Below are 26,069 nucleotides of genomic sequence, written 5' to 3' on the forward strand. Positions count from 1 at the left end.
AGTGTAGACACTGAATCTGTCAAATTGTCTTTCTTTCAACTCCTTTGGTCCTCTACAAACTCCATAATCCAACATGCAAGTCCTTCTACTCGGTGGCCACGGCAAAGTGGCCCTCCATATGACGCCGCTCCTTCTCAACAGAGCTTGGAATGTCACCAGCGTGGTGCGCAACCCGGACCACGAGAGCGAGATCCTAGCACTCGGCAAGGGCCGTAAGGGCAAAATTGACGTGCTAGTCGCCAGCCTGGACGATGTCAAGAGTGTCTCGGATGCCAGAAAGATCCTCGACTCCGTGACTCCAGACTATGTGGTTTGGTCGGCCGGTAAGCTCCCGACCCTTCCCCCCACCTCAATCTCCGCAGTGCCGGGCCTTAGAATCCATTGACCAACCTACCACAATCTACCAATACCTTTCGAATTATGAGGCTAATTTATACTCTCCATTACAGGTGCCGGCGGCAAAGGCGGCCCAGCCAGAACAATCGCCATTGACCAAGAAGCCGCCAAACACTTCTTGACCGCCTCCTTCTCCTCATCTAGCGTAACTAAATTTCTAATGGTCTCATACCTCGGCAGCCGCAAGAAGCAACCTCACTGGATGCCCGACGATACATGGGCGGATATCGTCCGCACTAAAACCGAAGTCCTCCCCACCTACGCCAAAGCCAAGCAAGAAGCAGACGAGTATATGACCGCGCTCGCCGCGCGCCGTAAGCTGGATACTGCGGCTGGTCCGTTCCAGGCGATCAACCTGCGTCCGGGAACTTTGACGTCAGAACCAGCTACGAGGAAGGTTGAGCTAGGTATTACAACGAATGGGCCTGAGCGTGGCACTGTAACGCGTGAGGATGTTGCCATTGTTGCCGATCAGTTGCTTGCTAGGAATGATGTAGAGGGGTGGATTGACCTCGTTAATGGGGATGTCCCGGTGGAGGAGGCCGTTGAGAAGGTTGCGAAGGAGAAGATTGATGCTGTTGAGGGGGAGGATGTGGAGGGAATGATCAAGAGGTTCTTCCCCTAAGGACTGATGCCTCGACCGCATTTCGGGTCGAGATTCAAGGTGTATCTCTGTCAGACCAAAATAACTTGATTTCTTTGATTATCTTGCAATGGGTGTCGGTTATGAATACGACGTCTATGTACTCCAATGTTGTATACTGAAACCAGGATATTTACAGCTTCGCCTTCGGGCCTTGGAGCTCGTTCTTGAACTTCTGCTTCAGCATGCGTCGCAGGATCTTTCCGCTAGGATTCTTCGGGATCTCATCGACGAAGCGCACACCACCGCGTAGACGCTTGTGGGGGGCGACCTTGCTATCCAACCACTGCACGATCTTGGCAGCTTCTTGTTCCTCGTTGCAATCAGAAGACTTGCTCTTGGCGCTGCGAACGACACACGCCATGGGCACCTCAGACCCGTGAGCCTCACTCTCGACACCAATTACAGCCACATCATCGATGGCCTCATTGTCCACCAGAATACCTTCAAGTTCAGCGGGTGGAACTTGAAATCCCTTGTATTTGATGAGTTCCTTGACACGATCCGTGATGAAGAAATTGCCCTTAGCATCTTGGTAACCCACGTCGCCGGTACGGAACCAGCCATCTTCCGATAGACACTCCCTTGTAGCTTCCGGGTTCTTGTGGTAGCCCAAGAAGACGTTCGGGCCGCGCAAGTAAAGCTCGCCAACCTCGCCAACTTTCACTTCTTTGGACTCGGAGCCGTCTTCGGGCATGGTCATGTAGCGAGCCTCCATATTTGGCATCAAACGACCAACGGAGCCGATATAGTCGCGCCAATCCTCCCACCGCTGAGAGTGCGTGGTAGGGCTAGTCTCACTGAGACCGTATCCTTGCTTGATTCCAACCTTGATACGGGAGTAGACGTTCTCCACCAGCTCTTGTGTGAGAGGTGCTGCGCCGGAGTTCATCATGCGCAGGCTGGACAGATCATACTTGTCAACTGCGGGGTGCTTTCCCAGTAGGAGCACGACCGGGGGCACAATGTAGCTAAATGTAATGCGGTAGTTCTGCACATGCGCACACCACTTCTCAATCTCGAACTTGGACATGACAACAAGATGATAACCCTTGTAGAGTGCCTGCGTGATCAAGCAGGTCAGGCCTGCAGAGCTCGAATTAGCATAATGGCACACGTATGGACAAAGCGCTCGGACATACCGTAGATATGGTAAAAAGGCAAGAATGCCAAAATCCGGTCACCCTTGCCGTCAGGACCCCCGTCCCAGCTCAGGTTCCCGCCCTCGCCGATATACTGCTGCAGAACGTTGGCCACAATATTTCTATGAGACAGCATCACACCCTTTGGAACACCGGTAGTTCCTGACGAGTAAACCAAAAACGCCAAATCCGATTCAGGTGTGATCTTCTGCTTGCGATACAACTCCCATTCTCTTCTGATAGTCAATCTAACATTTGAAGGAAACGAGTTCTCAATCTATTAGAACTATGACAGTGCAGCTTCGTCACTTATCATCTTCGAAATCACATGTTCTTAACAAATCCACGTCGTGCCCTGAGATTTATTAAGTCTCTTGGCATCGCTAACGATTCCATTCAATGATTTTCTCAAGTGTAATCTGTGCCAGGACATCACCACGTGATATTTCTCCAGATAGTGCGCTTGCATAGAGCGATGGAAGAACCTCGAGATACTAAGCACATATGTGCTGAACCCATTCGACATCCAGATCCCTCCCGTTTCTCCGCCTGACTATAACACTTCCATCGAAGCGCCAGGGAGAGCCACTAGACATGCCCTAGCCGTCAGACTCTGGATCTATGTTAGATGCTAGAATTTCAGCATTGGGGTTCTGCCAGGCATTCTCGGGCAGCTCATCCAGTAGCATGGTGCCATTGTTCAGTTCATCGCGATCGAGCTTGCATATTCACATGGGATCTTCAAGTGCCATGGACAGGCCTGAAACCATCTTAGTGCTTGGGAAATCACGATCAAAATTTACCGATTGAGTTGGTGGGTCCCCGCGCCTGCCACTCATTGCAACATAGTCACCACACAGGTTGTATGGGGACTCGCATACCATGGCAGGCTTCTACAGCATGCTGAATGGGTTGGTTGGTCTTGGTTGGTCTTTTATCCCAGTCTTGATAGTATATCGTAATTTGGTGATCCAATATTACCCCCCGCCTCTTGTTCTCGTCAACCGGTAGAGTGAACAACACAGCATGCTTTGGGCCGAGAAACGAATCGAAATCGGCATGATATTCGTCCATTTTCGAAACGATGGGGTGCCCATATAAGCTCTGGCTCTTTCATATCTCTCGGAAACCAAATGCCGATCTTGTGCGTGTCCGATGGGCGGTGTTGTCGAAAATCAAGGTACTGTGAGCATAAAAGCTTGTGCGCTGGTTGATCTAATTGCTGATCTCTTTTGGAACAGTACCAGGTGGATTGGCAGTGATGACACATACCATCTTTGGGGCCGGGCATTTGGCAGATAACGCAAAGGCTCTTCAAGTCACGATAAATTATCCTTCGTGGGGCCGACGGATCTGGGATTTAACCTGCAAGACTGTTAGTTATCTCTTGTCCAAAGCGGAGGTTATGTGTCGGTACAGGATTTGCATGTTTTGCCGATATCTCTAGCTTCTCTCATCGACTATTTCTCCAAGTGCATGCTGCCGCCTGAGCATCAGGATGTCCGTAGACTTTAACTCAGAGACCACTGACGATTGCTGTACAGCAACTGTTTTCGAAAATTTCCCCGACTCGATGAGAGTTATGAAGATCAGTTACTGGCCTTGCCAAAGCCCGCAATCTCTTCATGACTCTCAAGGGATCCACGCAAGGAAGTATCTCTTTAAGCTTAAAATGTGTTTTCTGTGAACAGCGCAGGGCGAGGGCTGCAAGTTCAACAAACTGACACAGTTTATCATCCCTCTCCAGTAGAGCCGATGATCTAGACTTCAAGAAATCCAAAGTAAGGAGCTCTGGTATGAGACTCTCGATTGCGTTGGAAGCAAATGGGTGCTCTTCGCAACAGCAGCCAAGGAGACAGGTCAAATCCTTGGACTGGGTTCCACTAGATGAGCGAGGGATAGGACGCAATGGTGACCCTTTCAGAAGCTCCACTATCTCCACGCCGTCTTCCACGCGACTAGTGTTGTATAGTATTGTTTCACGCAAAAATACGTGTTCGTCCACGGCATTTTGATGCGAAAATCCTTGACGGGCAATTAGGATCTGCAATAAATCCTTCCATTGAGTGGAATTTTACTTACGTTCGCCTCGTCTACTAAGGAAGCGGGCCAGCGAGGAAAGATAATTTTTTTGTCTTCGCACCTGAATCCGGTGTTTCGGGCGATGTCAATCTCGATTGAATCTTCTTTCTCCCTCAACGCGGCAGCAGTAACATGTTTCCCGCCCTTCGTGTGGGCGAGTAGCTCACTGATACTATTTAGAAACTTCTCCTGGAGAACAAGATTGCAGCATCTATACTTGTCTCGTCAATGTCAGGGCTATCATCATATCCCTCGTCGTCATCAGTTGTCTCATCAACATTTAGTGTATGTTTGGGCTGCAAAGGCTTATCTGACATGGGAGTGGTGTAAGGATTCCAATATAAGAGAATATGAGATGCCCAAACAACCTCGGCTACTTTATCAAGCGCTTGAGGTGATGGGATTTCCATCTTTAATGCGAGATAATCTAAGAGGACCGAAAATGAAGGGAAATGCGATGGCAAGCTCGAGGACTTGAAAAGGTATTTGTCAAAAAATGTCGAGAACACATACTAGGGGGGTTTGGTGCGTCCACCTACGTGGCGCATGTGCTGGCAGTGCATCCAGGCGTAGTTGAGCGATTTCATGCAAGCCGCTTTTCGAGGCCTCTTCAAACGCCTTGACTCGGCGCTGGTCACGATGAAGCTTACTGTTGAAAGGTACCTGATCTTGCGAGTGGGATCTGAGCTAAGTATCTTGGGAGCTTGTGTTTGTGACAATGATCCAAACGTAAAATGTAAATGCGCACTTCTCGAGGACTCTTATGTAAATGATACTTGATAGACCCCATTGTCGTCATCTATTTCATACAAACTCCCGAAGAAGTCATCTAAATGATATAAAAAAATAAAAAAAAAGCCAGACACAGTAACTCACAGTTTACTGTCCACCCAAACAGGCTTCCTCTTTTCCACAAAGGCCCTCAGCCCCTCCTTGATATTCTCCCCCTCATACAACCTCTTCACCCAAGTATCATTTAACATACCCGTGGCCTCATCCGCGCCAATCCCCTCCCAACCCAACTTCACCCCCTCCCGACTAACCAAGACCGAATCAGGACTGTTCCCTGCAATCTCCTCGGCAAAAGCTAGAGCCCTCGACACGACCGCAGCAGAAATCACCTCGTCCTTCGCCTTCTCATCAACATCCACAACCGCATTCACAAGGCCCCACCTCTCCGCCTCGGCAGCACTCAACGACCGTCCCGTCAACACCATCTCCATTGCACGCTGCTTGCCCACCGTCCGAACAAGACGAGGCAAAGCACCCGCAAGCGCAACAACGCCACGCTTCACCTCCGGCAACCCGATCATAGCACGCGAGGCAGCGATCACAATGTCACTATTGATAATCATCTCAGCGCCTCCTCCAAAACACATCCCATTGACAGCGCAGATCACAGGCTTCTTGCCCTTTCGTCTAGCTAGGCCACCAAAGCCCGATGATGGCATTGGGGCACTGGATTTATTGCCGCTGGTACTGGCGTTCCATTCTGGGCTGTATGAGCTGGGGGGAAATCATTTGTTGGTGAGTTTGTAAATACCTTTCAAATCGGCGCCAGCGCAGAACGCCCGCCCTTGTCCTGTCAAGATACCGACTCGTAGACTTGGCTCCTCGTCCATCCACTGCCAGACTGCGTCTAGGTCTGCGTGGCCTTTTGCGTTGATGCAATTCATCTCGCGGGGCCGGTTGAGCGTGACGAGGATAACATGGGGTGCTGGGAAGGAAAGGAGAGAGGCCTCGGGTTGAGGGGGTGGAGTGGCGAAATTGGACATTGAGATTCCAGTTGATCCTACACTGGTTGACTTGCGCTTGGGTATTTATGTTTGTATACAAGTTCATTGACGTTGGATGAGCCTTGGAGGTAGGTGGACTTGGGATTCTAGAAACGCGGGGAGAGCTGAAGATGCCGAGGGCCGATGCGGAGAGCTCGGCCTAGTCCAGTAATCGGTTTTCCTCAAAATACGTTTGATGACTTTTTGGAGTATTTGACTGATTTCCACACCTTGCCATGGTCTACAGTTTAGCTTGACTTATGTGAAAGTCCGCACATGATTCACCATTCTCCTATTCGAGGTTGGTGGACACCACCTAGTACGCTCAGTATATGAACACGATTAGATCAACACCGCCTTCTCCCCTATTATTAACGCCAAGAACTCAAACGCTGGGGCATAATCACCGACACATGTGGATATCAACTAGTAGACAAAATAAAAATAAAGAACACTCCAACCCAGCCACTAGCCTTTGCTGATCCACCCACTGTGCACCATAAAATCATAAATGCGGCTGGTTTTGGTGCCCTCGATCTGTCACGGAATGAGTAATGCACAATTGGAAGGGGTCAATATGAAGCTTACCTTGCAGATCGCTCGAGCATCCTTCTTTTTCAGAGTGCCGCCCTGCTTCATTGCCTCTTTCAACAAAGTTTCCTTCACCACGAGATATGGCTTCGGCATTATGCGCAACACGTTGCACACCTCCACCTCCTCCTGTGTCAAGAGATGGAGATCAGCAGCACCCTCGGTGTCCAGCTTCCAGGGTGGTACTCCGCTCAGCGGCTGCACGACGTACTTCGTCTTGCTAGATTGCGAGGGTGCCGGGTCGCCATCAGTAGCGAAAGCACGATCGAAATCGTTCAATGGCTCTGAGTCATTCTGGTGGGGATTTGTGGAAGCTTTCTGGAACCGCAGGGGCAGCTCAGGTGTCGTAAGTTGGGCAGCTGCGGCAGAGGTTTCGGGAATCTGGGCTTTGTTGGGACGAGCGCTGGCGAACCGATCAAACGAGCCTTGAGGCAACATGCGCTGCACACGCGACTGCTTGTCTTGCTCGTATTTTTCGCCTGTTTTCAAGTCGCCAATGCCCATTTGTCGCCACTCCTGGAGTTGTGAGATGGCTAGGCGAAGATTGTGCTCGTATTCGAGACCCTTGTTCAGTTCTTCGAAGTCATTGCGACTCATCATTCGTGCGAGAGGTTTCGCTTTATTAAGGAGTTCTCGCTCTTCTTTGGAGCGCTTTTTCTCGAGCGCAGTGTTCTTTCGATAATCTAACAAATTGTGTTCGAAAAGAATCTTCTTGCGCTCAGTACGCGCTGTGAGTCGAGAGTTGTAAATATCCACCACAGTCATCTTGAGTTCTGCTTCTGCATCCATTTCGCCGTTGCTACCGATGCCCGCCCCGGGCTCGAACGCCATATGCTGGACGGCTTCTTCAGCATCGTTGAGGAACTCGGTCTCGAATTCCAGTCGACCCGGCATGTAGCCCTGCACTTCGTGACATGCCGGTACACTGGCAGTAGGCTTCTGCTTGGGTGTTGTGGGCGGAGCTGCCTTGGCAGCTTCCTTGCGTTCTTCAATTCGTCGCTTCTTGCGCATTTGGAACTCTTCCTTCGAGATTTCTTCTTGAAGGCTATGATCATCTGGGTCGGCGTGATCGGGAAGGGGAAAATTGGAGCTGTATATATATGTATCGATGTAATGGTCGCGCACTTCATCCTTGGAGCGGTAACCACCAATGTGGTCGGCGATATCGGCCCAGGAGCCAAGACCATAAATCTCGGCTCCCTCGAGCAAGAGTAGTTCCTCATCGGCACCCCAGTCGCTCTTAAAAATCGGGACGGAGTTTTGTTCGATGACTTGGAAGGGATGGGTTTGCGGATCGTGATTCTTGGAGCTTTCCCCACTGGCGAAACAAGGAACGCAGAGGTCGTATTCAGGACAGGAGGGATGGGCGCAGGAGATTCGAACCTGCACGAGTCCTCAATTAGTTGATGGCCATAGAAGAAAGGTGATGAAAGCTCACAGTAGATGTGACATCAACCGAACACACGTCGCAGTGGAACTTGGTGCCAGCCTCGGTGCCGCGCGAGGCGGTCTTCTTGCGTATTACACCCATCGATTTTTGGTCCGGTTCATCCTCCACTATATCCAAAGCCGTCGCGAACGCCCTGGATCACCCTCCAGAGTTCTGAGAGGGCAATTACCGATGCTGATTTGGAGGATAGAGATGAGGTGAGGTGAGGTGAGACTCCGGGGTATCGATCGTCGATCGGGTGGGAGATAATCCGAGGTGCGTGCGAGAATAATCAAAGGTGCATACCAGAGTTGCAGTCCAAAGGAATCGAGCAGAACACTTGATACAATGCACATGAAATGCCTCTTTGGACGACCATTCACGTAGCCACAGTCGGCACTGCCTCAATTGAGATCTACCGTGGCGCGGTCCTACAGTGCTGACTCAGCTGGTATTCTCGTATGTCATATACCCTTTGCTAGGACTTCAGAGAATCTAAGTGTGTAATATTCGTCACTTACGTCCCTGGCCATCGGGTAATCTCCACAGGCACGGGCTTCTTCTTTGCCCCCCCCCCCTCCTCTCCGTTTCCTGTCAACCAGAACAACCGGGTCACTCATTCTCCTCGACCCTGGTGTACTCCATTTTATTTCTTTCGGTGCGATTTCAGGTAAGGGTGGTGCTTCGACGGTCTGGACTGCGTGGCGCGGATCTTATTTTGGGAACTTTCGATGTTGACTTCTTGGTGGTCCAGTCTTTGCCACACGCATCGCATCCTGGACTTTCTGACTTCTTGTCTTTAACTCCTTGATACCCTCACTGGCCCTGAGTCCGCCATCATGTCCTGGAAGCTCACCAAAAGTATGTTCAGTTGGTCTCCCTGGTCCCTCCCCCTCCTTTCTCTCCGCCCCTCTCTCCTATGCAGATGAGGCGGTGATGACCTCCGGCAATGGCTGATCTCGGCTACTCTAGAACTCAAGGAGACGCATCTGGCGCCCTTGACGAGCTCTTTTGGTCGATCGTCTTCCACTTCGACCATCAAGGGCGATTCAAATGGCGCTGGTGACGGTGCTGAGACACCCGCGGCCTCGCAAACCCCCAGTATCGCCTCTACCCCGACCGCCTCCTCAAATGGCATCGGTATGGATCCCCTGTGGTTCTTTAATCGAAGCCCAGTGCTAATTTCGCATTGAACAGCCGCATCAGAGTGTTTGGTCTCTCCCCCAGTCAACCCTGTGCAGCCGGGTATTCTCATTGTTACCCTTCACGAGGGCAAAGGCTTCGCCCTGTCTCCTCATTTCCAGCAGATTTTCAACTCTCACTTCCAGAACAATTCCTACGCTCCCTCTTCAATGCGTCCTAGCACTTCCTCCTCGTCACACTCCACCCATCAAGCGGGCTCCTTTGTGCAGTCCGGTCGGCCCCAGTCCACTAGCGGGGGGGATCAATGCTGCCCCGACCACCCACGGCCGCTATTCAACCAAATACCTTCCCTATGCACTCCTCGATTTTGAAAAGAATCAGGTCTTCGTCGATGCCGTCTCAGGTTCTCCGGAAAACCCCCTGTGGGCGGGCGACAGCACAGCTTTCAAGTTTGATGTGTCTCGAAAGACCGAGCTGAATGTTCAGCTTTACCTCCGCAACCCCGCGGCCCGGCCTGGCGCTGGCCGCAGTGAGGACATCTTTTTGGGTGCGACCAAGGTGAACCCGCGTTTCGAGGAGGCTCAACCGTACATTGAGGACCCGAAGCTGAGCAAGAAAGACAATCAAAAAGCTGCCGCCGCACATGCGGATCAAGGTCGCCAGGCGGGTCAGCTGGGTGCCGAATGGCTGGATCTCCAGTTCGGTGGTGGCTCGATCAAGATTGGTGTTTCCTTTGTCGAGAACCGACAGCGCAGCTTGAAGATGGAGGACTTTGACTTGCTGAAGGTTGTAGGCAAGGGCAGTTTCGGCAAAGTCATGCAGGTCATGAAGAAGGATACCGGCCGAATCTACGCCCTCAAGACCATCCGCAAGGCTCACATTATCTCGCGGTCCGAGGTTACACATACCCTTGCGGAGCGATCGGTGCTGGCGCAGATCAACAACCCGTTCATCGTCCCTTTGAAATTCTCTTTCCAGTCGCCTGAAAAGTTATATCTGGTCCTGGCTTTCGTTAACGGCGGAGAGTTGTTCCACCACCTGCAAAGAGAGCAGCGATTCGACATCAATAGGGCTCGGTTCTATACTGCGGAATTATTGTGCGCACTTGAGTGCCTTCACGGTTTCAAGGTCATCTATCGTGATCTCAAGCCCGAGAACATTCTTCTTGATTATACTGGTCACATTGCTCTGTGCGATTTCGGTCTTTGCAAGTTGGACATGAAGGATGAGGATCGAACAAACAGTAAGATCTCGTGTTGTCCAATTTGACCATTGTTTCTTTTATCTGACAAATTACAGCTTTCTGTGGAACTCCCGAGTACCTTGCACCCGAGCTGCTGCTGGGCAACGGATACACCAAGTCTGTGGATTGGTGGACGCTGGGCGTCTTGCTCTATGAGATGTTGACTGGCTTACCACCATTCTATGACGAGAACACCAACGAGATGTACCGCAAGATCTTGCAGGAGCCTCTGACCTTCCCGAGCAGCGACATTGTACCACCGGCCGCTCGGGATCTTCTCACCCGTCTGCTGGACCGTGATCCCCAGCGCCGTCTTGGTGCCAATGGTGCCGCTGAGATCAAGTCGCACCACTTCTTTGCCAACATTGACTGGCGCAAGCTTCTGCAGCGGAAGTATGAGCCCAGCTTCCGTCCCAACGTGGTATGTCTTACTTCTCCTGTGTTTATTCAGTCAGCAACTAACACAGCTTCACAGCTGGATGCTCGTGACACAGACAACTTCGACCGCGAGTTCACCTCCGAGGCCCCGCAGGACTCGTACGTCGATGGTCCTGCTCTGTCCCAGACCATGCAGCAGCAGTTTGCCGGCTGGTCGTACAACAGACCGGTTGCTGGACTTGGTGATGCAGGTGGTAGTGTCAAAGATCCGTCGTTTGGCAGTATCCCGGAGTAAGTGCAGGTCCTGCACCGGGCAACAACTTCCAATTAGATTAAGAATGATGTGCGTGAAGAGGCTCATAGAAACGATCTTCCTTTGTACTGTTTGTCCTGATTTCTATATATCACAATCTTGTCCATCTTCATCTTTCTTGCCTTGTTTTTTTCTCAATTTCTCATTGTTCCCATCCCAAGGAGTCCGTGGCATTTCGGTGTCGGAGTCCCCTGAGACTACAGCTGTGTGTCGTCTTGTCCCTTTATCTTTCTCCAACCCTCTCCCAAAGAGCGCTCTGATTTGTTTCTGGTCATCTATCTCAGCGTCATCCCCACACCCACCCGACAGGCAGGTTCCTTTCCACCCTTGTTTTCGTTTGATGTCTCAAGCGGTCTTTACCTGTCTCCCACCTAGGTATCCTTTTCGTCGTATCCGCTCGGTTTCGGGTGCGAGATGTTCACTCTCTGTATCTTTGACAATTGAAAACTCAAATGGACAATGCGACTATATTTTCTTTGACGGCTTCTTGTCATGGTCAGGCCGTCATCTCAGAATTAATAATGAGTAGACTTGAGATCACCTAGGAAAGCCAGGGCAATGCGTCAGGAGCTCATGTGGTGACAAGATCGAGTGATCCTACGTGTACCAACTATGAGGAAATGCCCTCAGATGGGAACATCTAGCCTGGACCATAAATATGTACAATTATCCAGGGCTCCTCATGTGTTTTTACATTCACTACGCAGTATCAACTGAAGTATAACAGCTCCTTGTCATTGAATCTATCACCCAATCTCGGACATCCCTAAGATCGAGGCATGTCGCAAGGGAATTACAGCACTAAGAAACAGAAAGAAAAAATAAAGTCGGACACACGTTAAGACGCCGCTCGCAATTCAAATCAGCCGACTCGTCGATCGGAAATCAGATGCTCTATCCACGCATCTCCGAGCATGTACTCAATACAACCCGATCAGTCTGCTCTTTTACTCCGCCTCGGCTGACGCAGCCGCGTCAATCTTGACCTCGGCATCCTCATCCTCTTCCTCTTCCTCTTCCGCCGCGGCTTCAGACCCAACCTCGGTCTCGGGGCCGCCGTTGGTTGCGGATGCGGGTTCTTTGTCGCCGTCGATGTCGATCAGAGACTCGGAAGACGGGGGCTCGGGAACAACGCCCTCTTTCTCCATGCGGAGGTACTCATCCCACTCTGGGAAGAGATCGTCGTCGGTGGAGACGATGTCAGGGGCACCAGGAGGAACACCAATCAGGCGGGAGACCTTGGTTTTGCCGGTTCCCTCAAGGGAGCTCTTCCACTGGACGACCAGTTCGGGGGCACGGGAGGGCTTGTATGTTTGGGCGAAGAGGACGGCTTCCCCGATACGGTTAGTCGCAACGAGAAGGTCGATGCAGCCATCGACATCTCCCAGTGACCAGAGAGTGGAAAAGGCGACGTTATGCAGGCCAGACTCGGAGGCCTGGATGGCAAGCGCCTTGAGACCTGCCCGGTTGCCGCTGGCAGTGTGCAAGAGAAGCAGGGAGCCAACGTCTTTGGCGTTGGTGAAGCACTCCTGGGCGAGGGCGAGGTTCCAGCCAGCCAGGGCGGCGTCACCGACCTGCTTCCAGCGGTGCTCCGCATTGGCCTCGCGCGCAATCTGGTGAGCAGTCTCGAGGTCGTTCAGCGACAAAGCTAGGTCAAAGCGATGCTCAGGGTCTGTGGCAACCTCAAGCGCCAGTTCTTTGTAGCCTTGTCCCTCGAGGAATCGTGCAATCTTGTTCATTTGATCTTGGGGCACATCACGGAGCAGCTCAGCGGCCATATCCATGTCGCCACGCAGGACAACGGTCTGGTACTCAACCATACTGAGAGACAAGCCGAAAGAGACGACATTGACGTCCTTGTCGGCCACGTAGATTCTACCGTCGCGGGGAATATAGCCAATGCAGTACATGGGCTGGTCGAAATGGGAGATGGTGTAGGTTTGGTCGCCGACAAGATAGTTCAGGCGGTTGGTAGAGTTGGTGTAGATAAAGCAATCGCCAACCCATTCACCAGTCCGGACAGACTCATTAATGGTAGCAACATGCTCCATGGCAGCTTCGACACCATCCTCGTCAGCCTCGCCATTGTTCAGGCCATTAATGTAGTTCTCGCGAGAGTAGCGGAGGACGTAAAAGTCATCCTCACAAGCAAGTGCGACCAACTCGCCGGACTCAGACCAGTAAACCTATTGAGCAACAGTCAGTCATTGATCCCGACCAAGGCTGTTATCAGTGTAACTCACGTTCTTAGGATCAACCTCAATTCTCCGGACTAGCGAGCCGCTCTCCCAGTCAAAGAGACCAATACCACCCTGGCCCTTGACACCAAGGAGAACACCATCAGTCAGACCCTCTGCTTGGAATCCAACATCAAGGCCACCGCTCTGTTCCTTGAAGTTCTTAAAGATCTTGACACTCGTCGCGGACTCGCGGATAGCGTAATCGTTGCTGTTATCCTTGGAGCCCCAAGCGAAATCCAAAGCCTGACCGAAGGCCTTATTTCTCCACGCCAAAGCGGTATAGATAATATACTCGCCATCGCCGCAGACAGAGACGAAGCGTCCGTTGGGCGAGTGACTAAGGGTTTGCGGGTACACCTCGCATGTACCCAAGTCCTTAGTGGGCAAAGAGAGAGGCTCGCCGTCCTTCAAGCTAGCATCGCCGCCCTTGATGACTGATGAAACAACTTCACTGTGCTTGGCCCAGATGAGCTTGCCAGATCCATCCATTGAAACGGCAGGCTCTTCCCGACCCATCTTCACAACAACGGCACCGTCATCGAAACCAACTGCGATTCCTTGTCCACCACGCTGGTAAGAAACACACCATGCCCGCTCCAGGCCATAGCTTAGTGACTGCTCCAACCGGTAGGTATTGGCGTGCCAAATTTTGACTGTGCCATCTTCTGAACCACTGATAATTACAGGAAGCGCAGGGTGGTAACAAGCAAACTGAGGGGTTTGAATCAGCAAATATTATTCGCTGGAAATCATCAGCAAATCAGTCACTTACCGAGACGTTGCTGGTGTGGCCCTCGAGAGTGGCAATGAGCGCCTTGGTGGTGTAGTCCCAAATCTGCTATATGTTAATATCTAGGAACTTGCTACAGGACGCAATATTACTTACCTTGACTGTCTTGTCATCCGAGGTTGTGAGGAGGTAGGGCTTATCAGCGTGAGGATAATAATCGACGTGGTTGACACCCTTGGTCTCGTGAGCCTCCAGGGTGAAATTGGCGTGAGGAGAGCCAAGGTTCCAGATCTTCACCGTCCGGTCCAGACACGCCGAAGCAAAAGTATTGGTATCTTTGGGGTTGATGGACATTCCCATCACATAATGGCTGTGGCCCTCGAAGACCTGAACACACTTCCAACCCTTCTCCCAATCCCACAGCTTAATTGTCATGTCATCACTTGCGGTGAGGACGAATGGTTGGGTCGGGTGGACGCAAATTGAGCGAATGTAGTCGGGGTGTGCTTCGAAGGATGTGATCTTTTCGGAGGTATTGTAGTTGTAGACACGGAGCTGGAAGTCATCTGAACCGCAAACAATCCAGTTCTTCCGCGCAATGAATCGACCGGCGCGAACGGGGACATCGGTGAGTTCGAAAGTCTTGATGATGGACTGTGGACACGAAGCATTAGTCCTGGATACTCAAGACTAGAAACGCCATCCCCGACATACCTGCGTCTCATATGACCAAATGTAGACGTGACCTGTTGCCGGTGAGAGGTTAGCAGCTGGGGCGTGTTGCGGGGGCTACCTCTGCGCGGACATACCACTGTACAAGGTTGTCAAGATCTAGAGCTTAATTAGCATTGTTACTTCAACCTGAGAAGTGTTATCAAAGCTTACCCATGGCTCCGTGGGGTGGAAATCAATGCCCTTCACCCGCTCCGAGCGGGCAAAGAGCTGCCTCTGATGCACGCCATATCCGTCAGCAATCACTCCAATGCCACTCCAATTCATCCGTATTCACGTCGCCGAGCTTGCGGAAAGCAATATCCATTGCTTTGGGGAGGTCTGCGTACCTTAACGTCGAGCCGCATGGTGTGTGGGGATGAGACGAGTGTTTGTGAGATGCGGCTTCGGGCCTGTGAGAGCGAGGGGGGGTTTCCGCGAGCCGCTCAGACAGCCCAAGAGTTGTGGGACGAATGATCCTCGGGATCAGCTTGAAATAAAACAAGAACCACAGAGATTTCCCTGCTGGAAGAGAGCTGAAGGCCGTTCAGGGACAATGTATGTGTCCACAAGGGATTCCCGCCGACACTCACCGCCTTCCCTTGAGGCACCCGCGTCTCAATTACGCAGTCGAGGAGCCCACCAGGAACAGAAATACATTTTGTTCTGACAATGAAGAAACTGGAGACACCCTGTTTTTTATATACCATGACTATAGAGGAAGAATTGGACTTGATGAAGAACATGTCGTTTTCTGGGAACCCTACCAGACCGAAAAGCATCCGATTCAACGTCCAGATCTAGATCCCGCCATGGACGTTCAAGTAATTTCCGCGATTGAGACGGTACAAGGAGCTAACGAAGTTAATTAAGTGCCCAGTAGACGTAGGTCTTTTGTAGTCGGACACGAAAAGCGTGACAAGAAACAGATTGAAATCATAAAGAAATTTATTCGAACAATCCGTCTTCTAATAGTTACAGAAATCGGCATCTAGCCTTTTCCGATTTATCTTCAGTTACCACGCTCAAAGTAAGACCACTGGCCAGGAGCGGGCTTCTCTTCCAACTCCTCCCAACTGTAATCGCGTCAGCAATTTGGATTATAGCCACAAGCCTCGTGCTTGACTTACACTTTCTTCTTGTGCATCTCGTTAACGAGCTCGTGCTCGTGCTCAGCAACCTGAATGACCTCCTCAATAAGACCGGCGCCGATCTCGTTCTCAATGGCAGAAATTCTATGTCGATTGTTAGTCATTTTGCTTCAGCCTACGAGGTAATGTCTACTTACTGGTCGGCGGTCAGAGCAGGCTCGTTCTCCCACTTCATAGAAAGCTCATGGTGATCAGCCTCGGACTTGTCGGCCGTTGTGGTAGCCTCCTCCATGATTTTGTGCCACTCAGCGGATTCTTGAGCGGTACGGGCAGGACCCTCAGTTCCCAGGGTGATCTTCTCGCCATCCCATTCCATGCCACGGGGTTCATCGGTAAAATCGGCCTCCTGCTTGGCGACAAAAGAGAAAGAGCCGTCGGGACGCTGGAGTTGAGCAAAGCGCTCGGGCTCGGCACCAACGGTCTTCTTCACACGCTCCAACCAGGCATCGAAACCGGTGGGCTTGTGCGCCTCAACAATCTGAAGTCGGTGGCGGCTAAGAGCCTCGACGGACTTGCGGTAGGCAGAGTTCTCGGGGAAAGCCTGCAACTTCTGAAGAGTGGATGTGTACAAGTAGATCAAAGTCGGACGGGGGCTCGGGTGAGTGTTGAGGCCGGTCAATCCGGTAGGAGCGAAAGGCTCCAGGTACCGGGGCTTGGAATTGGCCAGAAGCCGGAGTGCAGGACGCATTTTGAGGGTTGGCAGGGTTGTATATGTATGGGCGCAACACTCACCAAGGTCAGGGAGAGCGGGAGGTTGAAGTCGGACCGGACCGGATTAACTCGCCGTTCCACCCTAAGAGACAGGCAGGGGCAGCCACATCCGTTGATCTTCTCATCTACACGCGAGCGCAAAGTCTCAACTCTCTCAGACAGAGTGTGGTTTGCTGCTGTCTCTGAAGGCTTCGGGATTGGTCCTTCCCGTTGATCCCTCGCAACTGGCTGTTCAACTTCACTAAGACAGTTTTCGTCACCCAGATCCAATGTGCCACCTGTGATATTTCGCATACCCCCTTCGACCAGCGTCCCTCGTTTACCTTCCCGTTCTGGCCCTCATAGGCCCCTTTTCACTTTCTTTCGATATTCACACTTTCCGGTTTACTCCAATCGCCACCATGAAGGCTTCTTGGTTGGGATGGTCGCTCCTCTCATTCTTGGCCGTGCCTACATTGGCCGCGCCTTCGGACTCGGAGTTGAGTGAGGGCAATAATCTGGTGAAGAGATGGGGCACCAATGCAGTTGATCCTGATGTTCCCTCGGTGTTCAACGGCCTTGACGTGCCTGCATTGTTCCAACTGACCCCGGAGAATTTCGAGGAGGCCACCAAGGATAGTACTTGGTTAGTCCCAAGTCCCCCCCCGCTGGATAACACATATTGACAGGCCCAGGATTGTTAAACATTATTCGCCGACCTGTCACCATTGCAAGAAGGCCGCGCCTTACTTCCAGACCGTATACGAATATTACTACGTGCGTGGCCCCAGATGTTGCATCCCAGTGGAAATCAATACTGATTCGCGAGAAATAGACCTCCAATCCCTTGGCACCTTCTTCCGCAAAGTCCCCAGATCCAAAGTCTGCGAACGGATTCACTGCCTACTACAATTTCCATTTCGGCTCTATAAACTGTCTCGCCCATGGTGACCTTTGCCAGAAACTCGGCATCTCCAATTACCCCACGTTCGCCTTCTACGACAACGGTGTTCAAAAGGACCCTCGTGTCGGCGTGCAGTTGATTCCGGATCTGAGCAAACTCATTGAAGAGAAGCTCGAGTCGATGAAGCCTGGATCTCGACCCCCGCAGGGCGTCAAGCTTCCCGAAGTTGGCGCACCAGGCGTCGACTCCACTGCGGAGCCTGATTCCCCTGCTGCCAAAGACAAGGACTCCGAGGCGGGTATCAAGGCAGGCGAGAAGCAAAATGAGCTAGTCGCCCAAAAGGCAAGCGACGGAGCCGCAGCCAAGGTCAGCACGGACTCCAAGACCACGACCAAAACTAAGGTCAAGCCACCGCCCGCCCCCGCCAACCCTCAGGGTATTTCTGTTCCCTTGACTGCCGAGAGCTTCCAGAAACTTGTGACAAACACCCAGGACTCATGGTTCATTAAGTTCTATGCACCGTGGTGCGCCCACTGTCAGGCGATGGCTCCAAACTGGAAGGAAATGGCCAAGGAAATGAAGGACACCCTGAACATTGGAGAGGTGAACTGTGAGGTTGAAAGTCGCCTTTGCCAGGACGCGCGGGTTGATGCTTTCCCTACTATCTACTTCTTCCGGGGCGGCCAGAGAGTGGAGTACACTGGTCTGCGTGGTCTTGGAGATCTGCTTTCGTACACGAACAAGGCAATTGGTGTTGGCTCTAGCATTGAGGATGTGGATGCGCATACCTTCATGGAGCTAGAAGAGACCGAGGAGGTTCTCTTCTTGTACTTCTATGACCAGGCAACCACCTCCGAGGACTTCAAGGCGATGGACCGTCTCACTCTTAGCTTGGTGGGACATGCTCGCATTGTCAAGACCAGCAGTCCCGCACTGGCCGACCGCTTCAAAATCTCCACCTGGCCGCGCCTTCTGGTGGTTCGCGAAGGACGCCCCACTTATTACAATGCTCTTGCTCCTAAGGACATGAGAGACTTCCGACAAGTCTTGTCCTGGATGCAGACCGTGTGGCTCCCGATTCTTCCTGAGCTTACCGCTTCGAACGCTCGGGAGATCATGGATGGAAAATTTGTTGTTCTTGGTATTTTAAGCCGCCGACGTTCCGATGATTTCAAGCAGTCCAAGCGTGAACTAAAGGAGGCCGCCTTTGAGTGGATGGACAAGCAAATTCAACTTTTCCGCCTAGAGCGATCCGAGCTCCGTGATGCCAAGCAGCTGCGTATTGAAGAAGCTGATGACCGTGATGACCAACGCGCTCTGCGGGCTGCCAAGAATATGCGTATTACCATTCGCGAGGATGACAAGAAGGCCGTGGGCTTTGCTTGGGTGGATGGCGACTTCTGGGAGCGCTGGGTTCGCACCACCTATGGTATCGATGTTGAGAAAGGTGATCGTGTGATCATCAACGATGAAGATGTAAGTTTCTATAATATCCTCCCCACGCTTGCATTCAAACTCACCTAGAACAGAACCGCCGCTACTGGGATACCGCCTCGAGTGGCGCCACGATCATGGCCTCGCGTACCTCTATTCTTGAGACCATTCCTCTGGTCGTCTCTTCCCCTCCCAAGCTGTCTCCCAAGTCCACTGTGGGCACCATCGAGACATTCTTCTTCTTCACCCGTTCCTTCCTCAACGCTCACCCCGTCCTCTTCTTCATTCTTCTGGGTCTGGCAGTGGCTGTAGCCGCCATCTTTGGGCGCGGTCGGTTGCTGCGTCGGGGTATTGGCCGCGGTGGTATTCTAGGCAATTCGCCCAATGGCGGCGGCTTCTTCCACCTAGACGGCAAGGAGGGACTTTTGAACGGTGGCTCGACTGGGAAGGTCGACTAATGAGACGCATGTACAGATCAGGTGTTTGGCTACACGATTGTTATAATTTTCCCCTTATTCGACTGTATTTGATGGATTCCAGGCTGTCTTCACGGTTTCATTGATCTCTGCACTCTGAAAGTCGGAGCTTTGAAGCACATACCTCCACGTGTCCTATTCTCTTAGTTTTTAGTTTGAAATCAACATCATAGAGAATTTTATTTTCGATCGCTTCATCTCATAAGAGTGCCCACTGCACTTTTTCTATACTCCAACTGTATGCGTCTCTCAATCGGAGTAATTGCTACTCTCTGATTGGCTCCATGTTTCCGTGTCACGTGATTGTCACACATATCGTCGCTGATTGGCTGTGGGTTCGGGCGCACCCGGTTTTCGTCGACCACGCTGTCCCAGCTCGACTCCCTCTCTCGAGCAATTGTCCCACGACCTGCCCTCGCTGACAAAAATGGTACGTTGAGTCTGCTGCCGTCGCAATCCAAGACCCCGCCCATATTTTCAGAACTAGCGCCCACGCTTTGCTGTGTTTGGGACTCCCCCGGTTGTGCCATCGCGTCTCGGATAGCCGGCCACCAGGTCATACGGGATGACCGCGGAACATGTAAAAGCAGATGAAGGAACGACCGACTAACAAGGTTGATAGGTCTTCACTCCTACTCTCCGCCGCGCCGCGGCCCAGGCCCCCTCTGCCTTTGGCCCCAAGTGAGCCTTCCCCGGACCAACTCTTCAACTCCGTCATAATATGCAAGATGGACACCCATGAGACAAGACCTCGGTCGACCGAAAGGGTCTTGTTGTGTCGGGCCCGAAGGCTTGGTGTAGTTGCCCGACCCTGTAGTCCTACCTATGACACGGTTGAGCCCGGCTCGGCTAGTGACATTCGGGGGTCTTGGGGAGTGCGAACTATCAGTTCTCCTGGGAAACTTTGACATGGCGTGACTGAGTTAATGGAATTTCAAGCTAATCTATGTTCCTCGCTACAGGATCTCCGTCCAGCGCTCGATCGCTGGCTTCACTCTGCCTTCCGCTGTCAAGGCGTAAGCGGCCCTCCCTCAACCGCATCATGGGCCTCTCCACGGTCTTGTCCAGGAATCTCGAACTGACTTCTAATGCTAGTGGTACCATCGCTGGTAGCTTCGGTGTCGCCGCTGGCACCTTTGCCTTGTTCTTTTTCGGCGATATCCCCCGTGTCAACCGCGATGTCATCCGCCAGATCCCCTTCTTGGACGCATACTACGACAACCCTGTTGCCCCTGAGGACAACGTAAGTTATCTCACATGGCCTGCTGTGGAGCCCATGCTAACAACACATCAGCCCTTCTAAATGATCCAGGTTTCCACCTGGATGGCCATGTCGGACGCCCCGACATTGGAGGTGAAGGGGTTCCCAAGTGTAGAATAGAGGTCTTTTATGTTTTGAATAGCACATAGAAGCAACCGTTTCCAACCAACTCCAAGATGATTTTCTTTGTGAATGGATCCTGCATGAAACCTTGTAGGTAGAGGTAGAGACTAGGATATAGCCACAAGGTAGAGATCTATAGAATCTATGCACAGAGTAGTGAAGTATCGAGCGCCACGCACCGGGTCACATAGGGCCGCGCTTCACCATTCCGGGCAGGTCCAGCCCCTTGTCCGATAAGGCTGTCCTCACCTAGGGATTCGCAACTAGACATCATCGCGCACGGAGGCTCGGGCTTATCTCTACTATCTACATCACCACTGATAAGGCGACGCCTTCGCCTCTCAGACTGTCAAACGCCTGAAACTTCCCTGATGGGTATGGAAGCTCCCTTGCCAAGCTCACCATGGTAGCACGGATCCCACCTATCGATCTTTTACGGCATCCGAGTCACTCATTCTACGAATCATAAGATCTGCTGTGCGGAGCAGTCATGCGGCGCTGATCGAATGCGCGAATCAAATGAGTGATTCTGTGCAACCGAAGTGTGGTACAAAGGTTATCTTTATGAATTATGAATATGACTGTCGTGAAATGGCCCGTTATCATGTCCATAAACACGGAGATGAAGTGGAAGGTCCCCTCCCTGTACCTTGGGCTTCCTTCCGGCTTCCTTCTTGTACCATTCACTAGTCCCACGGACATCAGATAGGCCGTTGCATGGTTCGGCTGTGGACACGCACTGGTGAAGCTCCCTGGTCTCTCGTCATTGTGGAGAGGGAACAAAGTGTCTCGTAGATAACTCTTACCGAGCTGTGCGCTAATTCCTTTCCTCGATGAAACGACGGCTTGTTTAAATCAGCTATCTCGCCCGGGGTAAGATCTTGCCTTGTTCTGACAGATCTCAAGTCTAGAGTGGAATCTGGCTCTCGATATTTGCTATTTTTTTTGGCAGACCCGTCTCCGCCCTTCTCCCTGATATCATTATCCACCCCTTCGGATGGTCACCGTACAAGAATGAAGGTCAAAACAACAGATTCGGGAACCTCAAAAGGCTCTAAGAGCCGCATCTACGATGATAACCATGCGCCTGTCACATCCATTCTCCGAGATGGCGACGTGCCATATACGGATCATGAGATAGATGCCGATGAGCGAGTGATTATGGCCCTAGGTTACAAACAGGAATTCAAACGCGACTTCTCCTTGTGGACAACCTTCTGTGTTAGTTTCGCGGTACTCGGTCTACTGCCTTCGTTTGCGAGTACTCTTTACTATGGTAAAGTACCCTTCCACTCCATCTTGTGATGCACAGCACTAATCCTTTGGGAAGGCATGGGATATGCTGGTACCGCGGGTATGGTCTGGGGCTGGATCATTGCCATGATCCCCATCCAGTGTATCGCAATGGCAATGGCTGAGCTGTGCTCGGCCATGCCTACCAGGTACAGCCTCTCCTCAATTCATCATCAGAATCTTTCACACAGAGTTCTAATCCAGTGCATCTTTCCAGCGGAGGTCTCTATTACGCCGCCGCCGTGCTCGCACCTCCTGGATATGGTCCGTTAGCTGCTTGGTTGACGGGGTGGTCCAACTGGATTGGACAAATCACTGGTGCACCGTCGGTGGATTACTCTCTATCAGCAATGATCCTAGCCGCCGTCTCGATCACCAACCCGAGCTATGTCCCGGAAAACTGGCATATCTTCCTCCTGACAGCACTCATCATCATCATACACTCGGTAATTAGCAGCCTCCCAACGAAACGCGTCGCTCAGGTCAACTCGTACGGCTCGACATTCAATATACTTGCTCTTGTCGCAACCCTGATCGTCATCCCCGCCGCAACAACCAATAGCCCCAAGTTCAACTCCTCCCATGATGTCTGGAACACAATCACGAACCAAACAGACTACCCGAATGGAATCGCTGTGCTCATGACCTTTGTCGGCGTCATCTGGACCATGTCAGGCTACGACTCTCCCTTCCATCTATCAGAGGAGTGCTCGAACGCAAATATCGCCTCGCCCCGCGCAATTGTCATGACATCCGGTGTCGGCGGCGTCATGGGCTGGTTCCTCCAACTCGTCGTCGCTTACACAGTCACAGATATCAGCGCCGTGATTGACTCTGACCTCGGCCAGCCCTGGGCGTCATACCTCCTTCAAGTCCTTTCTCAGAGAGTCGCGCTGGGCATCCTCGGGTTGACCATCGTCTGTGGTTTCTCCATGGGGCAAGGATGTATGGTTGCTGCGTCACGAGTCACGTATGCATATGCACGCGATGATTGTTTCCCATACTCGAACATCTGGAAGAAAGTCAACAAGACCACCTCCACCCCTGTCAACGCCGTGATATTGAATGGTGTCCTGGGTATTCTCATGTGCTTGCTCATTCTCGCCGGAACTACCGCCATCGGCGCTTTATTCTCCATTGGTGCCATCGCTCAATTCGTGGCCTTTGCCATCCCCATCGCGATCCGTGTATTTTTCGTCGGAGACCGCTTCCACAGGGGTCCGTGGCACTTGGGTGCATTCAGTCCTTGGATCGGAGGAGTCGGCGTGTTGTTCGTTCTTCTCCTGGTGCCAATCTTGTGTCTGCCCAGTGTTACCAAGGGTGATTTGACGCCGGATATGATGAACTGGACTTGTCTTGTTTGGGGTGGTCCCATGCTTGCTGTGACGATCTGGTGGGTTGTTGATGCTCGAAAGTGGTTCACTGGTCCAGTTGTGAATGTTATGCATGCCATTCATGCGATTCCTGTTGACGGAATCGAGCCCGAGGAAAAGAGGGAGACGGAGCGGGAGACCATTTCGAGTAAAGCGGCAGATGTATAGTCGTGAGCTGTACTACAGCATAGGTTCAGTATGTGGGATTAGGGGGGGAGTGACTGGGTTTCGGGGGAGGAATTTCGTCACTTTGCGGGGACTATAGGCCATGGCCCTAATAATTTCGTGTACATGAAGCTAGATATGCCACCATAATTGATCGTCCGGTCCGCATACGCGGGTATACTGTAGATGCCGCACCTATTTCCATCCACTAAACTTGCGATGGATCTTATTTCCCACTATCGTGTCCACTTCAGTATCTTGATTGCGACCGATGTGTACGCAACATGGAGTTGACCACCATCCGCGGACAGCTTGACATCTTCCATCGATGCACCACTTGATTAGATAATTTCTGGAACCAGAGACCCAGTGCCCCATCGTAGCTCAAAATTGGGTTACAGTGGTTCCCGTGATGGAGTGGACTCCATCACATGTCTCCAGGGCTCCACCGGCCCCAGATGCGTATCGTAGTCAATCTACATATAAACGTGGGCAAAGGGTAATGTGGAGAGGTGTAGTGCAGGTGAGTAGTTCTGGAATGTGTGTTTGATATGGGAAACCTCCTAATGTTGTTTTGGAGACAGGAATCTGCTTACCTCTGACGAAGGTGGAAAGTCGGTGCAGTTGAGTTGGTCATTGGGGCTTCCTGCGCGATATATATCGTGCACCCCAGCGAAATACTGCAAGCTAAGATGATTGGATATCTCCAGAGGAACGATTCATAAAGGAAAAGATACATTTTAATCAGATTATCGACTACCGGCCGGTTGCAGGGCACAAGCGTGGCCGATCACAGCCCCCTGTCGCCAATGCTCATGTATCGGGTACCTCGACGACAGCGTGAAACTCGCAATTCTCACTCAGCGCATCGAATATGAAGACCATCCAATCTACTAAGATACCAGCAGAGCCAACACAGATCACCTGCGTCGTCCGCATAGAGAAACTCCAGCCGTCGCATATCAACCCGGTCGACCGACTACCCTCTCTCGTACCCAGTACCATTCCGCCGCTGGGATCCCCCCCGAATCCTGTAGATCCACCAAACCAAGTCCCCACCGCCAGTGGGCACCGGACATGGATGCAACGGAGAAATAGCTATGGGACACGCAGATATGCTTAATCTGACTCCAGATGGGGCCCTCCACCCCCCATTCACACCCCCTGACCCTCGCAACGCGACACGAGATGCGGCTCCACCAAGATGTAGCATATAGACTAACTACACATCGATTCTCGGGTTCTCAGGTTCCCAGAGGGAAAAGTCAGAGGCTTAGAACAGGAGGGACAATGCTACTCTGTCCCGACGTAACTGAGATGCCTATTTTTCCTGCCCGATACGCGCTCCGAGACGGCTCGCGCGATCGACACTTGTCAGGGGCTACGACTGGTTCTGCCGAGGATGCAGGCTGAACTTGAGCCGTTCCTGGATCTTTCTACGAGCGATACGCCCGAATGGGGGAATGAAAAATAAAAAAATTGAAAACTATGAAATCAGCTCACACCCATTCAAGCATTGTGCAGTGTGGCCGTATTCATGGTCAAAGTCGAAACGACTCCTGATTTTGCCTTTCCGCCACATCACTCCCCAAATTCCAACTTCCAACTTCCAACTTCCAATGACCCGGAACCTCCAAACTCACCACGAACTATGATCAGTAGTCTGGAAAAAAAAAAAAATTGAATTGGGAAAATGTCTCGCACCTGCTCACCTCTTCCAGGACTTCTCGACCCAATCATCCGTGGTCTGCATGCACATTTCAGGCAGCCAAGAGAGCCAGGGCCAGCATTCCATGTTCGCTTACAGTGTATTACTCAACTGCAACCGGCGTTCCGCGGTCGGCGGCTGCATCCTTTGGTACGAGCAATCACATGGGAGATGTCGAACCCGGGAAATAATAATAGCCAAAAAAATTACATCAAGTATCGTACTCTAGTATCATGATCATGTTTTTTCTATTGCAAAGACAATTTTAAATTTTCGACCATTGCCATTGCCATCGCGGGGTGCGAAAGCCAAATTACGTGGCCAAGCCAAGGAGGGGGGGGAGTTGCTTTCCCAGCGCAGAGAATCCCGAACAGAGAATCCCGAGTCCACGGCACGGTGATGATACTTCCGCGGATGTCTGAAGAAAATTATCTAACAATTTATAGTGCGAAGTATTCTCACGAATTAGCCTAGTTGGGTAAGTTGGAAACGGATATATGCGGTGTACACAAGAATTCCCCACTGTGTCAGGTCCCGGTGTGTGTGTGTGTGTGTTTTTCTTTCTTTTCGCCTTTCGACTCTATTGGACACTTGAGTCGGTTCACATCCGAAAATCACCTCGAGTTGATTAGCCACGCATCGTGAGCCTATGAGGTGGGTGGCGCGGTCCATTTT

At 51.7% G+C, this 26,069-nt stretch overlaps 10 protein-coding genes across 10 annotated transcripts; 5 read left to right on the top strand and 5 right to left on the bottom strand.

The window, feature by feature from the left end:
- Positions 1 to 73: 73 nt before the first annotated feature.
- N7477_008688 (uncharacterized protein) lies at positions 74 to 1,021 on the top strand (the record flags this gene model as incomplete). Its single annotated transcript, XM_056970351.1, has 2 exons — positions 74 to 323; positions 450 to 1,021. The coding sequence occupies 2 exons, from the start codon at positions 74 to 76 to the stop codon at positions 1,019 to 1,021; spliced, it is 822 nt and encodes a 273-aa protein (XP_056820383.1).
- Positions 1,022 to 1,172: 151 nt separating this feature from the next.
- On the bottom strand, positions 1,173 to 2,317 carry N7477_008689 (uncharacterized protein; the record flags this gene model as incomplete). The annotated part of the gene is made up of 2 exons (XM_056970352.1): positions 1,173 to 2,125; positions 2,182 to 2,317. The coding sequence occupies 2 exons, from the start codon at positions 2,315 to 2,317 to the stop codon at positions 1,173 to 1,175; spliced, it is 1,089 nt and encodes a 362-aa protein (XP_056820384.1).
- A 2,818-nt stretch (positions 2,318 to 5,135) lies between these two features.
- On the bottom strand, positions 5,136 to 6,038 carry N7477_008690 (enoyl-CoA hydratase/isomerase family protein; the record flags this gene model as incomplete). Its single annotated transcript, XM_056970353.1, has 2 exons — positions 5,136 to 5,755; positions 5,807 to 6,038. 2 exons carry the CDS (start codon positions 6,036 to 6,038, stop codon positions 5,136 to 5,138), a joined length of 852 nt encoding a protein of 283 aa, XP_056820385.1.
- Positions 6,039 to 6,506: 468 nt separating this feature from the next.
- adaB (chromatin-binding transcription regulator ADA2) lies at positions 6,507 to 8,160 on the bottom strand (the record flags this gene model as incomplete). The annotated part of the gene is made up of 3 exons (XM_056970354.1): positions 6,507 to 6,575; positions 6,627 to 8,012; positions 8,068 to 8,160. 3 exons carry the CDS (start codon positions 8,158 to 8,160, stop codon positions 6,507 to 6,509), a joined length of 1,548 nt encoding a protein of 515 aa, XP_056820386.1.
- A 737-nt stretch (positions 8,161 to 8,897) lies between these two features.
- On the top strand, positions 8,898 to 11,117 carry N7477_008692 (serine/threonine-protein kinase; the record flags this gene model as incomplete). Its single annotated transcript, XM_056970355.1, is given in 6 exon segments — positions 8,898 to 8,919; positions 9,031 to 9,198; positions 9,256 to 9,474; positions 9,494 to 10,444; positions 10,501 to 10,865; positions 10,920 to 11,117. 6 exon segments carry the CDS (start codon positions 8,898 to 8,900, stop codon positions 11,115 to 11,117), a joined length of 1,923 nt encoding a protein of 640 aa, XP_056820387.1.
- A 965-nt stretch (positions 11,118 to 12,082) lies between these two features.
- Positions 12,083 to 15,184, bottom strand: N7477_008693 (coatomer subunit beta'; the record flags this gene model as incomplete). The annotated part of the gene is made up of 8 exons (XM_056970356.1): positions 12,083 to 13,321; positions 13,379 to 14,086; positions 14,148 to 14,210; positions 14,262 to 14,759; positions 14,820 to 14,851; positions 14,915 to 14,936; positions 14,991 to 15,053; positions 15,167 to 15,184. 8 exons carry the CDS (start codon positions 15,182 to 15,184, stop codon positions 12,083 to 12,085), a joined length of 2,643 nt encoding a protein of 880 aa, XP_056820388.1.
- A 644-nt stretch (positions 15,185 to 15,828) lies between these two features.
- Positions 15,829 to 16,655, bottom strand: N7477_008694 (complex I NDUFA5 subunit family protein; the record flags this gene model as incomplete). The annotated part of the gene is made up of 3 exons (XM_056970357.1): positions 15,829 to 15,892; positions 15,947 to 16,051; positions 16,105 to 16,655. 3 exons carry the CDS (start codon positions 16,653 to 16,655, stop codon positions 15,829 to 15,831), a joined length of 720 nt encoding a protein of 239 aa, XP_056820389.1.
- Positions 16,656 to 17,079: 424 nt separating this feature from the next.
- On the top strand, positions 17,080 to 19,453 carry N7477_008695 (putative disulfide isomerase; the record flags this gene model as incomplete). The annotated part of the gene is made up of 4 exons (XM_056970358.1): positions 17,080 to 17,303; positions 17,347 to 17,434; positions 17,493 to 19,037; positions 19,091 to 19,453. 4 exons carry the CDS (start codon positions 17,080 to 17,082, stop codon positions 19,451 to 19,453), a joined length of 2,220 nt encoding a protein of 739 aa, XP_056820390.1.
- A 445-nt stretch (positions 19,454 to 19,898) lies between these two features.
- On the top strand, positions 19,899 to 20,774 carry N7477_008696 (cytochrome b-c1 complex subunit 10; the record flags this gene model as incomplete). Its single annotated transcript, XM_056970359.1, has 5 exons — positions 19,899 to 19,901; positions 20,094 to 20,152; positions 20,434 to 20,487; positions 20,567 to 20,714; positions 20,766 to 20,774. The coding sequence occupies 5 exons, from the start codon at positions 19,899 to 19,901 to the stop codon at positions 20,772 to 20,774; spliced, it is 273 nt and encodes a 90-aa protein (XP_056820391.1).
- A 1,095-nt stretch (positions 20,775 to 21,869) lies between these two features.
- Positions 21,870 to 23,689, top strand: N7477_008697 (amino acid permease; the record flags this gene model as incomplete). Its single annotated transcript, XM_056970360.1, has 3 exons — positions 21,870 to 22,131; positions 22,186 to 22,297; positions 22,366 to 23,689. 3 exons carry the CDS (start codon positions 21,870 to 21,872, stop codon positions 23,687 to 23,689), a joined length of 1,698 nt encoding a protein of 565 aa, XP_056820392.1.
- Positions 23,690 to 26,069: the final 2,380 nt, after the last annotated feature.

Source organism: Penicillium maclennaniae (assembly GCF_028827695.1).
Source record: "Penicillium maclennaniae strain IBT 15551 chromosome Unknown utg000007l:1.0-4884863.0:1.0-4888362.0, whole genome shotgun sequence".
NCBI classification, from domain to species: Eukaryota; Fungi; Ascomycota; class Eurotiomycetes; order Eurotiales; family Aspergillaceae; genus Penicillium; species Penicillium maclennaniae.